The sequence below is a fragment of the Nomascus leucogenys genome, chromosome 23, assembly GCF_006542625.1.
Source record: "Nomascus leucogenys isolate Asia chromosome 23, Asia_NLE_v1, whole genome shotgun sequence".
Taxonomy (NCBI): Eukaryota; Metazoa; Chordata; class Mammalia; order Primates; family Hylobatidae; genus Nomascus; species Nomascus leucogenys.
Genome location: NC_044403.1, coordinates 28,096,224 through 28,110,451, shown reverse-complemented (window position 1 = coordinate 28,110,451; position 14,228 = coordinate 28,096,224). Strand labels below are relative to the sequence as shown.

Here is a 14,228-nt window from a genome sequence, read left to right as displayed (position 1 = left end):
TGTATATATATATATATATATATGTAAATACGTGTGTGTATTATATAGGATTGTCTAAGTACAGAAAAAAAATGTGGAGCAATACAGACTAAATTCTTAACATAAGTTACGTGGAAGCAGAAATGAGAAGGAGGTACTCATGTGGAGGAAGGGATAGGAAGTGTCCACAATAAAAGCGTATGCTATGACGTCATTTCTGTGAAATCACACACACACACACACACACACAGATGATCAACAAAATGCTAATGGTGGCTATTTCAGGACAGTGGGATTTCTGATAGCCTTTATTTATATTCTGACATACTGTATGGTAAAATAACTTGCATGCATTAGTTACATAATCAGAGAAAACTTTTCATTATTAAAAAAATACTGCTAAAATAGGTTATGGCTGACTGTCTTTTCGGACTCAGCCCGCCTGCACCCAGGTGAAATAAACAGCCATGTTGCTCACACAAAGCCTGTTTGGTGGTCTCTTCACACGGACGCGCGTGAAATTTGGTGCTGTGATGCGGATTGGGGGACCTCCCTTGGGAGATCAATCCCCTGTCCTCCTGTTCTTTGCCCCGTGAGAAAGATCCATCTACGACCTCAGATTCCTCAGACCGACCAGCCCAAGAAACATCTCACCAATTTCAAATCCAGTAAGTGGCCTCTTTTTACTCTCCTCTCCAACCTCCCTCACTATCCCTCAACCTCTTTCTCTTTCAATCTTGGTGCCACACTTCAATCTCTCCCTTCTTTTAATTTCAATTCCTTTCATTTTCTGGTAGAGACAAAGGAGGCACGTTTTATCTGTGGACCCAAAACTCCGACTCCAGTCACGGACAGGGAAGGCGGCCCCACCTTGGTGTTTAATCATTGCAGAGACGCCTCTCTGATTATTCACCCACGTTTCAGAGGTGTCAGACCACGCAGGGACGCCTGCCTTGGTCCTTCACCCTTAGTGGCATGTCCCGCTTTTCTGGGGAAGGGACAAGTACCCCAACCCCTTCTCTCCGTGTCTCTACCCCTTCTCAGCCTTTCTGGGGGGCAAGAAACCCCCAACCCCTTCTCCTTCACCCTGAGCGGCAAGTCCCGCTTTTCTAGAGGAGGGGCAAGTACCCCAACCTCATATCTCTGCACCTCAATCCCTTATTTCCATGCCCCAACCTATCTCTGGCACCTATCCCCCCTCCTGTGCCCCAATCCCTTATTTCTGCGCCCCGACCTCTTATCTCTGCGCACCAACTCCTTATATCCACGCCCCAATCGCCTTCCCGCTTTTCTGGAAGGTAAGAACCCCCAAACCCCTTCCGTCTGTGTCTCTACTCTTTTCTCTAGGCTTGCTTCCCTTCACTATGGGCAACCTTCCACCCTCTATTCCTCCTCCTCCCTTGGCCCGTGTTCTCAAAAACTTAAAACCTCTTCAACTCGCACCTGACCTAAAACCTAAATGCCTTATTTTCTTCTGCAATGCCACTTTACCCCAATACAAACTCGATAGTAATTCCAAATAGCCAGAAAATGGCACTTTCAATTTTTCCATCCTGCAAGATCTAAATAATTCTTGTCGTAAGATGGGCAAACGGTCTGAGGTGCCTGGTCCAGGCATTCTTTTACACATCGGTCCCTTCCTAGTCTCTGTGCCCAATGCAGCTCGTCCCAAATCTTCCTTCTTTCTCCCTCCTGCCTGCCTGTCCCATCAGTCCCAACCCCAAGCGTTGCTGAGTCTTTCTAATCTTCCTTTTCTACAGACCCATCTGACCTCTCCCCTCCTCGCCAGGCCGAGCTAGGTCCCAATTCTTCCTCAGCCTCCGCTCCTCCACCCTATAATCCTTTTATCACCTCCCCTCCTCACACCTGGTCCGGCTTACAGTTTCGTTCCGTGACTAGCCCTCCCCCACCTGCCCAGCAATTTATTCTTAAAAAGGTGGCTGGAGCTAAAGGCATAGTCAAGGTTAATGCTCCTTTTTCTTTATCCCAAATCAGATAGCGTTTAGGCTTTTTCATCAAATGTAAAAATCTAGTCCAGTTCATGACTCGTTTGGCGCAACCCTGAGACACTTTACAGCCCTAGACCCTAAAAGGTCAAAAGGCCGTCTTATTCTCAAAATACATTTTATTACCCAATCTGCTCCCGACATTAAATAAAACTCCAAAAATTAAATTCCGGCCCTCAAACCCCACAACAGGACTTAACCTCACCTTCAAGGTGTACAATAATAGAAAAAAGTTGCAATTCCTTGCCTCCACTGTGAGACAAACCCCAGCCACATCTCCAGCACACAAGAACTTCCAAACGCCTGAACCGCAGCGGCCAGGCGTTCCTCCAGAACCTCCTCCCCCAGGAGCTTGCTACAAGTGCCAGAAATCTGGCCACCAGGCCAAGGAATGCCTGCAGCCCAGGATTTCTCCTAAGCTGGGTCCCATCTGTGCGGGACCCCACTGGAAATCAGACTGTTCAACTCACCTGGCAGCCACTCCCAGAGCCCCTGGAACTCTGGCCCAAGGCTCTCTGGCTGACTCCTTCTCGGCTTAGCAGCTGAAGACTGATGCTGCCCGATCACCTCGGAAGCCCCGTAGACCATCACGGACGCCGAGCTTCGGGTAACTCTCACAGTGGAAGGTAAGTCCGTCCCCTTAGTCAAAACGGAGGCTACCCATTCCACATTACCTTTTTTTCAAGGGCCTGTTTCCCTTGCCTCCGTAACTGTTGTGGGTATTGACGGCCAGGCTTCTAAACCCCTGAAAACTCCTCCACTCTGGTGCCAATTTGGACAACACTCTTTTATGCATTCTTTTTTAGTTATCCCCACCTGCCCAGTTCCCTTATTAGGCTGAAATATTTTAACCAAATTATCTGCTTCCCTGACTATTCCTGGACTACAGCCGCATCTCATTGCCGCCCTTCTCCCCAACCCAAAGCCTCCTTCACGTCTTCCTCTCGTATCCCACCTTAACCCACAAGTATGGGACATCTCTACTCCTTCCCTGGCAACCGATCACATGCCCGTTACCATCCCATTAAAACCTAATCACCCTTACTTACCCCGCCCAACGCCAATATCCCATCCCACAGCACGCTTTCAAAGGATTAAAGCCAATTATCACTCACCTGCTACAGCATGGGCTTCTAAAACCTATAACTCTCCTTACAATTCCATTTTACCTGTCCAAAAACCAGACAAGTCTTACAGATTAGTTCAGGATCTGCGCCTTATCAACCAAAGTGTTTTGCCTATCCATCCTGTGGTGCCCAACCCGTACACTCTTTTGTCCTCAATACCTTCCTCCACAACTCACTATTCCGTTCTCCATCTTAAAGATGCTTTTTCCGGCCGGGCGCGGTGGCTCACGCTTGTAATCCCAGCACTTTGGGAGGCCGAGGCGGGCGGATCACGAGGTCAGGAGATGGAGACCACGGTGAAACCCCGTCTCTACTAAAAATACAAAAAATTAGCCGGGCGTGGTGGTGGGTGCCTGTAGTCCCAGCTACTCGGAGAGGCTGAGGCAGGAGAATGGCGTGAACCCGGGAGGCGGAGCTTGCAGTGAGCCGAGACTGCGCCGCTGCACTCCAGCCTGGGCGACAGCGCGAGACTCCGTCTCAAAAAAAAAAAAAAAAAAAAAAAAAAAAAGATGCTTTTTTTCACTATTCCCCTGCACCCCTCGTCCCAGCCTCTCCTTGCTTTCACTTAGACTGACCCTCCACACCCATTAAATTACCTGGGCTGTACTGCTGCAAGGCTTCACAGACAGCTGCCATTACTTCAGTCAAGCCCAAATTTCATCCTCATCTGTTACCTATCTCGCATAATTCTCATAAAAACACATGTGCTCTCCCTGCTGATCGTGTCCAATTAATCTCCCAAACCTCAATCCCTTACAAAACAACAACTCCTTTCCTTCCTAGGCATGGTTAGTGCGGTCAGAATTCTTCGACAAGAGCCAGGACCGCACCCTGTAGCCTTTCTGTCCAAACAACTTGACCTTACTGTTTTAGCCTAGTCCTCATACCTGCGTGCAGTGGCTGCCGCTGCTTTAATACTTTTAGAGGCCCTAAAAATCACAAACTATGCTCAACTCACTCTCTACAGCTCTCATAATTTCCAAAATCTATTTTCTTACTCAAACCTGACGCATATACTTTCTGCTCCCCGGCTCCTTCAGCTGTACTCACTCTTTGTTAAGTCTCCACAATTACCATTGTTCCTGCCCCGGACTTCAATCCGGCCTCCCACATTATTCCAGATACCACACCTGACCCTCATGACTGCATCTCTCTGATCCACCTGACGTTCACCCCATTTCCCCACATTTCCTTCTTCCCTGTTTCTCACCCTGATCACACTTGGTTTATTGATGGCAGTTCCACCAGGCCTAATCGCCACACACCGGCAAAGTCAGGCTATGCTATAGTACAAGCCACTAGCCCGCCTCTTAGAACCTCTCATTTCCTTTCCATCGTGGAAATCTATCCTCAAAGAAATAACTTCTCAGTGTTCCATCTGCTATTCTACTACTCCTCATGGATTATTCAGGCCCCCTCCCTTCCCTACACATCAAGCTCAAGGATTTGCCCCCACCCAGGACCGGCAAGTTAGCTTTACTCAACATGCCCCGAGTCAGATAACTAAAATACCTCTTAGTCTAGGTAGACACTTTCACTGGGTAAGTAGAGTCCTTTCCTACAGGGTCTGAGAAGGCCACCGCAGTCATTTCTTCCCTTCTGTCAGACATAATTCCTCAGTTTAGCCTTCCCACCTCTATACAGTCTGATAACAGACCAGCCTTTATTAGTCAAATCGGCCAAGCAGTTTTTCAGGCTCTTAGTATTCAGTGACAGACTAATGGTCTATTAAAAACACACCTCACCAAGCTCAGCCACCAACTTAAAAAGGACTGGACAATACTTTTACGACTTTCCTTTCTCAGAAGTCAGACCTGTCCTCAGAATGCTACAAGGTACAGCCCATTTGAGCTCCTGTATAGACGCTCCTTTTTATCAGGCCCCAGTCTCATTCCAGACACCGGACCAACTTAGAATATGCCCCCAAAAAACGTCATCCCTACTATCTTCTGTCAAGTCATACTCCTATTCACCGTTCTCAACTACTCATACACGCCCTGCAGTTTACACTGTTTCTCAAAGCCAGCACAGCTGATACCTCCTCGTGCTATCCCCATAACTGCCACTCTTAGCTCTTGAAGTAAATAAATAATCTTTGCTGGCAGGACTATGCTGAATCTCCTTAGGCACTCTCTAATCAGATGTCCTAGGTCCTCCCAAGTCTTAGACCTTTTATACCTGTTTTTCTCCTTCTCTTATTCCATTTAGTTTCTCAATTCATCCAAAACCGTATCCAGGCCATCACCAATCATTCTATACGAGAAATGTTTCTTCTAACATCCCCACAATATCACCCCTTACCACAAAATCTTCCTTCAGCTTAATCTCTCCAACTCAAGGTTACCACACCACCCCAATCCCGCTCAAAGCAGCACTGAGAAACATCGCCCATTCTCTCTCTCCATAGCACCCCCCAAAAATTTTCGCCGCCCCAACACTTCAACACTATTTTCTTATTAATATAAAAAGACAGGAATGTCAGGCCTCTGAGCCCAAGCCAAGCCATCGCATCCCCTGTGACTTGCACATATACGCCCAGATGGCCTGAAGTAACTGAAGAATCACAAGAGAAGTGAAAAGGCCCTGCCCTGCCTTAACTGATGACATTCCACCACAAAAGAAGTGTAAACGGCCAGTCCTTGCCTTAAGTGATGACATTACCTTGTGAAAGTCCTTTTCCTGCCTCATCCTGGCTCAAAAAAGCTCCCCCACTGAACACCTTGCGACCCCCACTCCTGCCCGCCAGAGAACAAACCCCCTTTGACTGTAATTTTCCTTTACCTACCCAAATCCTATAAAACAGCCCCACCCCTATCTCCCTTCGCTGACTCTCTTTTGGACTCAGCCTGCCTGCACCCAGGTGAAATAAACAGCCTTGTTGCACACACACACACACACACACACACACACACACACACACACACACAAAATAAAATAAAATAAAATAAAATAAAACAGGTTACGTATTTAGAAAATAAGGTGACCTACGTGGTCATCTGCGAATGAAAGCCAAATTCATGCATACCTATATCAAGATAAATGTGTAATTATGCATTTAGTTTGACCTTTTCTAGTGTTACATTTTCTTTTTAAAATATCGGCAGGCTTTTAAGGATATAAAAATGGTAGCTATTAAAATGATGAAGGGACTGAGTAAACACTGATAGACAAGGAAAGCAGAAACAGGGAGAAACAAAATGGATGTGCCCTCAGCACACACGGATACCTCCAGGGAGGTACAGATGCCTATCCCAAGGGCAGCCTCCTCAACTCATCGGAGGAAACTGATACACTGAGAAGTCAAAGATCACATGATTTAATGGCATGAAGTGGAAACAAAACAAAGATTTTGATGTTTTTTCCATTACAGATCTTTGCAAAATATAACTGTAAAAAAAAAAAAACTAAATTCTTCCCTTTTCTTACCCACGAAAATATTAAAAACTGGAATTTACAATATGACAAGAGTAATAATTTACCTTAAAACAAATGAACACATCACATAAACAGGTATCTTGAACTCAGTCAGTCAACAGGAAAACTTTTCTAGTTTGTTCTCTTTCACTTCAATCAGTTGCCACATCAGAACGCAGGAGACTAGCTGAACCTAGAACTACGATTTCATCTACTCTATGCCTCTGAAACTCCAAAACTGTTCTGATAACTGTTCATCTTCAGACGCGGGACTGCTGTAGGAATTATAACCAGCCTATGGGACTTAACTTCTGTTTAAAATCCACTTCGGGGCAAGGCTGAAATTTTGTAGGGAGGAGCTACTGCAAAACTGTAGGGATGTGCTTGGCCACACATAACACCAGATGTTCAGTAGCCCCACTACCAGATCATCTAACTACAATAATCTGCAGCATTAATTTTAAACTCAGCCTAGGGGAAGCCTTATGAATAGGTAGAAGATACCTACATTGAGAAGAACTAAGCGTAGTTTTTTCCTTGACCTAATTTACCCCACTCCCCCAGGACAGATGCTACTAGAAAGGGGACTGTGACGGCTGAGAGGAATGGGGCACTGAGGAAGTGACTGCAGAGAGAAAGAGATTCAATGTCCGGCCATTATTTCCACCTCCACTTTCAGGAATAATGCCTGACTTCTTTGAAGTTCAAACCATTCAGCACCCCTTATCTTTCATGGCCACCATTATCTAACAACCTACCTGTCTGTCACTCACCCTCATTCCTGTAAAGCTTTGGCACCAAGTTCAAAGAGTTCCTCTCTGCCCCACATCCTGCCATCAACCTGGGTTACTTGGATATCCATGTGGATGCCCATCCAAGGCCCTGCCTTCTTACTTTCCCGAACTCTACAATCTTTACTGTGGAGTCCCAATTAGGGAAAAGGAATCAGGCTGGCAGGACCAGGGGAAAGCAAAAAGAGAAAGCAGATAAGCTATAAGTCTGCCTTTCTTCATGGTCCAGACCAAGCTTGTCCAACCTGTGGCACAGGATGGCTTTGAATGCCGCCCAACACAAATTCATAAATTGTGAATTTTTTTTTTTTTTTTAGCTCATCAGCTATCCCTCATGTTAATGTATCTTATGTGTGGCTGAAGACAATTCTTCCTCTTCCAGTGTGGCCCAGGGAAGCCAAAAGATTGGACACCCCTGGTCCAGGCCATGTAGCCCTCCTGCACTCACCTTTCACCAGACACCTGCAAGATAGCTGCAAGACTGCAGCTCACTGCAATCTTGGGGTTATCAGTACTGCACGCAGCTCTCTATAGCATACAGCATAAACACTGTCCTAAAACATCTCCAGCAAGCCTTTGTTCCCTTGAAGTCAGCTTCTCTCCTGCTGGCCTGCCCATTGCCTCCTCGCAACATATCTTCCTGCTTTCTCTAATAAATCTACCTTTCTTTATCTACAACTGTCTTGGTAAATTCTTTTACCCCTGTACCACCAGCCCAGATAGTCATCGTTTACCTGCAGCATTTACTAGTTCTCCACACCACCTCAGCCATCCATTTAGTATCCTCACCAGAAACTCAGTCCGTCAGTACTCAAACATTCTAGTCTCTGACTACAACCTCCACCCAAGATTTCTCACTCAATAATTCCCAGGTAATTGATATTTAACCTCATCAGGACCTCCATTTCTTAAGTTTCTCAACGTTTTCATTTTTTTTTAATCAGCCAGCAACTGCCACTTAGCTTCACTTCCTTCCCTATGTAGCTTACATTTTGTGATCTAGCATTCAACCACTGTCTTGCCGATATACTCAACTCCCTTGACTGATGTACCTTATCTTACCCACCTAACAAAACCCTCATCTTTATTCCTCTTCTCTATGCCTGCAGTGAGGCTTTAGGGAGCTGTAGCAGAAAAATCACAAAACTCTATAAAATTTATGGTGACAAACTGGTGCCACTCTTAATCTTGGCCTCAATGATGCCTGGCAATTCCCTGCTCAGTTTTCTCCTTAAATATCCAACAATCTTATTATACCTACCGCCTCATCTAAACAAATAACCTGTCTTAAAGTTGAAACAATCAGAAGAGAATATTCTTAACTTCCTACTACCAAATTAATAAAATTATCTGAATTTATATCCAACCTTTCCTGCTTCTCTTTGGCTATAAGTAGAGAAGTATCTGTCTTCCCAGTTATGATTAATTCTCCATTTGAGTTCTGGATTCTATCCCTTCTAGTCCTAAACTCTGCTGCCTTAAAAAACAAACAAACCTCTGACCTTGTGTTCCCATTTAGCCAGTGCCCCATCCTTCACCTCTTTATATTCAAACTTCTTCAGTTAGTATACTAATTCTTCCTATTTCCACACTCTCACATTCTTAAAGTCAGTGAAATCTCATTTCCACCGCCACCAACTTACTGAAACTGATCTTGCCACAGACAAGATTACTTGATAAATGCAATGGATATTTTTGAGTCTTTTCTTTGCCTCTTATACTTGATGTCATCTCGGCATTTTCTCATAGTTTAATTTGCAGTGCTCTTTCTTAGTAAATAAAATCATTTGTGGTATACCTAATGGCATCTTAGACTTCATGAAACGGTATATTATTTAAATAGAAAATGATATTATGTGACTACACAACAATAATGAAGATAGGTTTATAAAAGTAAACCAAGGGTTAAATGAATACTATTGCTGGTTTAGGGTTTCCAGATAAAATACAGAACACTCACTTAAATTAGAATTTCAGATAAATAGTGAAAAATATTTTAGTATAAATATGTTCCATGTAATATGTTATACTAAATGATAAAATAAATGATATACTAAAAATATTCATTTACCTGAAATTCTAACTTAACTGGGTGTCCTATATTTTTAATTACTAAATCTGGTGACCCTATGCTGGTGAGATATACGCAAGTAGCCTCTTGTTTTACAAAGGTATTACATAAAAAACATTTTGTCTTATGTGCTCACCCTGATACAGGAAGCACAGAAGCAGCAACATATATATTATAGAATATTGGTATGTGGAAAGAAAGGATCTTATAACTATTTCAAGATTACCATAGCATTTTAAAAATTTTCACCAAAATCCAGAATATCTTTGAAATTTACAATCTGACCTATTTTCTTACCTCAGCATAAGCTTTGGCCCACGTACTCGCCAGCTGATGTAAATCTACTTCACCTGATTTCACAGCTTCCAGGGATGCTTCAGCATCTCTATCATAATCGCTCAGGGATTGTTCTTCTATAAACTGAGTCAGAGCTTCTTTTAAGTCTGTTACAGGGACATCAAACACCATCATCAGCAAAATCCAGGTATAAATAGGGAACATTTTACTTGGCTGAGAGTTCCAATGTGAAATCTTATTTTTAAATTTTTATTTATTTAGAGATGGGGTCTCTCTCTCTGTTACACAGGCTGGAGTGCAGTGGCATGATCACAGCTCATTGCAACACTGAATTCCCGGACTCCAGTGATCCTCCCACCTCAGCCTCCCGAGTAGCTGGGACCACAGATGCATGCCACCATGCATGGCTAATTTTTGTATTTTTGGTAGAGACAGGTCTCACCATGTTGCCCAGGCTGCTCCTGAACTCTTGAGCTCAAGTGATCCACCTGCCTTAGCCTCCCAAAGTGCTGGGATTATAGGTGGTGAGCCACCTTGCCCGGACATGAAATTTTATTTTATCAAGCTGATACTCTTAATAGAATCTCCAACTAAAACGAAATCAGCTTAGGGGATCATTTAACAAATTTCATGATTATTTTCCTTTACTATTACAGGCTATTGCAGAGAGAAAGGTCAAAAGTCTTAACTCTTATGTATTCCCTTGATACTAATAAAGTAATGTTACTTTCTTAAGCCTGGTATTTCAGTTTGAAGCCAAGTGGGTATAAGGACATAAAGAAAATGCTACAGATTTTGAGTGTCTGAACATTACTGTATTTACATTAAAAAGAGTTTTCCATGTAACTTTAAAAGGTACATTGTTACACCCTTTGAAAGAGAAGTTAAATGACTAGTTTATTAAAACATTTAACTCAGATGACTGCCCGATTTCAGTTTTACAGACACCACTTAGAGAATGATATAATGGAAGAGCACTGAGAGAGAAGTTAGGACACCTGTGTTCCGGCTTTGGCTCTCTCATTATCACTATGTTCGCCACTTTAGACGGTGGTTCACAATCTTAAGTGTGCATTAGAAACCCCTGGAGGCCTTATTTAAACAGACTGCTGCATGCTACCCCAGTTTCTGATTCAGCAGGAATGGGACGCAGCCCAAGAATTTGCATGTCTAACAAGCTCGCAGGTGATGCTGTTGCTGCTAAATGATTAGAAACCATATTTCAAGAAACACTGCCTTGGGCAAATAATTTAACCTCTTTATGTTCCAGTTTCCCTGTTTGTACAATGTGATTGGGCTATAAAGTTTCTAGGTTCTCTTATAACTCTATTCTGAATTTTAAATTTTTCCTAGACTGTGAGATAGAACACAGACCTTTAAAAATGGTTTAATACATATAACTTTATAAAACTAATTTAGGTAAGCAAAGACTATTCAAAAATTAGTACATTTTCTGTTCTATGGTATCTCAGAAATTAATGACCAGATTATTAAAAGGGCAACCAATTTAGCACTATAATTCTATTACCACAATTAGTGATAACTAAACTGCTTTATAACTTCACCCAACTAAATTCAGAAGAGCTCCTCTAATTCCAAACTTTGTAGCTAATTTTTCATTATAAAATCTAATTTTTATATTTTATAAACAACTACCACTTATAGGAAAAAACACTCAATAAAAGAAAGCTCTGGAGAAATGTTTTTATTTTTGGAATCAGTTCCTATGTTATGGCTGTTTCCAAAGCTTCTTAGGTTTATGCTTTCTAATATGAAACTTCTAATGACAGACTATTGAAACTAATAAAGTGGTGTTACTTAAAAAAAAATCAGTCCTCACCTTTTTCTATAAAGCACGGTAAACTGTGCAGCAGCATCAGACGTCCATGTAAATGACTGGCATTCTCTTGAACAGGAAATCTGAGTGGCACTCTCAGTTCCAAGCACTGACTTCCTACTTTAAATTTATATACAAATTCTCTCTCTCTATTGCAGAATCTTTCTTTGTTTTTCTTCATATTCTTTGACAGGATTTCTACAGAACTAACAAAAAAGCAGTAGGTTATAAGTCCATAAAGAAATTATGTTTCATTATTGCTGTCCCACTTCTAAGAAAACATTCCACCATTCAAGAGATTTTGTCTGACTATGAGCCAATTACTCTAGCTTTTCCCAAGTGTATATCCCTGTACTTCCATCTTCATGATGAAAACAAAGTGCTTCTTAAAAAAAAAAAAAAAAAAAAAGACACTTTGTTTTAAACTTGATTTAAGAAAAAAAAATTATGGCCATAAAGTACTTTATAGTCCAAGGCAGGGTTCTCAATAATAGGGAAGGACCATGGAGAGAAGAGCAGAGAGAATTCTTAGAGAGAGTTCATGGGTGGGGAAATACAAAGCTTATGAAACCGTTGGTAAAAAGAAAGTCAAAGAAGCAGATCAGGGACCAAGCAGTGATCCTGGAGAACTCAGAGGTTGTGGTCATGAGATCCGACTTGGGGAAGGGGAGTAAGAAAGTGCTAGAAAGATTTCCATGTGGGAAGAAGATACACAGAAAAAAGAGAGTACAGGACCTCCACTTCCGGCCCACACCCCAAAGGCAAACTAGACACTACCAAGGAAGAAGAAAATCTAGTTAAAGGGACTAAGAATCAACATCAATTAAAGATTTATTTATTCATCAGCCTCGTAACTGGACTTCCTATGGCTAGACTTTCTCCCAACAAATCAGTTCTCACATTATTTTCTACACTGAAGTGACAGTAATCTTTCTGTTTAAAAAAAGGAATAAACTTATCTGATCATGTTGTTCATCCGCTTAAAAACTTTCTATGACATTCCATTGCTCTCAGGATAAAATGTAAACTCCTTATCCCAGTTTACAACACCCCTGCTTATATTTCCACTCTTCTCTCAGAAACTGCACCTTTCCTTCCTGACACGCAAATTCACAAATTTTATTTTCCAGCCATTCTGAACTTCTGTCAACACCGGACTTCTCTTTCTATGCCGAATCTTTCTGAATGCCTTTTCCTTTGCCTAGAGCACTCTTACTGATCTTAATTTCCTTGGATAACAATTGCTAATTCTTCAGGTCTCAGTTTAGCCTCTAGGAAGACTTATCCAACTCCCTAAAACTGGATTGGGTCCCGACAGGCTCTCATATTAGCCTGGACTTATTTGAATCATGGCACTTATCACGCTCTATTTCTTACTCTTGCTAGAAAACAGTCTTCTTGAAGTGGAAGGAATACTGTCTTGTATTCCATGTATCAGGCAGGATGTTGGGAATGGTAAGAACTAATAAATCATTGTTGGATTGTATGGCATTTTTATTTTATGGTGCTCACTGGAAAAATAAAGAACAAGCAATTATCCATACGGTTCTTTAAAAAGATATCACCTGAAATATAAAAAAACTCAAAGGACTTTTGTACGTGTCGTGGGGTGGGGCTAAGCTGAATTATCCAGACTATATTTTCAAATCTGTGTGTAGGCTATACACAAAAATCTTCGTCTATTTCACCATAATGCAAAGATATAGGGTATTTGTTTTACTCAGAAAGAATATTAAACGTAAAGCAATAAAAAATTTTATAACGTTAGAAAACTACCAAAACGACATAAAAGTCTATTCTACGATGTAGAAATTTCACTCTTAAGTATATATCCAAATACACACACACGCACATGTTCGCTAAAGTACACACAGAAGAATGCTCATGTAAGTTTTATTTATAATACCCCAAACTGGAAACAACCAAAATGCGTATTAGTAGGAGAATAGTAAACTTGTTTATTTTATGAGATAAATACTACACAGCAATAAAAAAGAACCAACCACTAACAAATGCAAAAATATGAATGAATCAGGAATGTTGAAAAAAAGAGAGGGCAAACACAAAAGCTCTGTTTACACCTGTGTTTCAAGAAACTGATAACTTTAGTTCTTTCTCCCCTCACTCTTTTTTTAGACTAATGGTCTATCCTGAAGCCTTGGCTCAGTTTTAGCAACCGTGAAATCCAGGAAGGTTTCCCATAAGAAAATGGGATGGGAGGAGGGCTGGACCAAATACATACAGCCAACAGAGCGGAGGCTCTGAGGCTCACGTTAGTCAGGGAAAAGGAAGGCAGACGGCCGAGCTGAGAAACTTCAGCCGGGTGAGGGGACTAATCCCTCTGCAACGGGTGTCAGTCTGAAAGGGCGTCCTCACTCGGTTCTGGGCTCACCTCACCTAGTTCCGAAGTCCTGAGCAGTCCGCTCACTCGAGCTGACAGCGCTTCCTGCACTGGGAAACCAGCTGACTTGCCCACTTACTTTTTCCAGCCCGCGGATCCGCTGCCGCAGATTCGCCACATCCTTTTCTATTTCCTGGCATCTCATAGAAAATTTCTCAGTCCAAGTGCCCCTATGTCCCAACCTGTTTCAACTTAACCATTTGAAAAGTGCAATAAGGTGTATTTCTACTGTTATTCTATATTTCAGAAACAGCGCAAACCCGCCGTTGTGACGAAAGTGCAGAGACAAAGCACAAACTCGGCTC

The 14,228-nt window shown here is 42.3% G+C and overlaps 1 protein-coding gene across 2 annotated transcripts in view; it reads right to left on the bottom strand.

Moving 5' to 3' along the window:
* Positions 1-13,982, bottom strand: part of C23H12orf4 (chromosome 23 C12orf4 homolog) — a 53,541-nt gene extending 39,559 nt beyond the window's left edge. Inside the window, exons 1-3 of one of the 2 annotated variants that reach the window (XM_030804606.1) lie at positions 13,920-13,982; positions 11,526-11,728; positions 9,686-9,831 (exon numbers count right to left, since the gene is read on the bottom strand). In XM_030804606.1, the coding sequence (XP_030660466.1) occupies positions 9,686-9,831; positions 11,526-11,703 (324 nt within the window). In that variant the 5' untranslated portion in view covers positions 11,704-11,728; positions 13,920-13,982. Of the gene's footprint in view, positions 1-9,685; positions 9,832-11,525; positions 11,770-13,919 lie in introns of those variants that run through there. The other variant, XM_030804607.1, reaches the window with a different exon arrangement.
* Between the last annotated feature and the right edge of the window lie 246 nt (positions 13,983-14,228).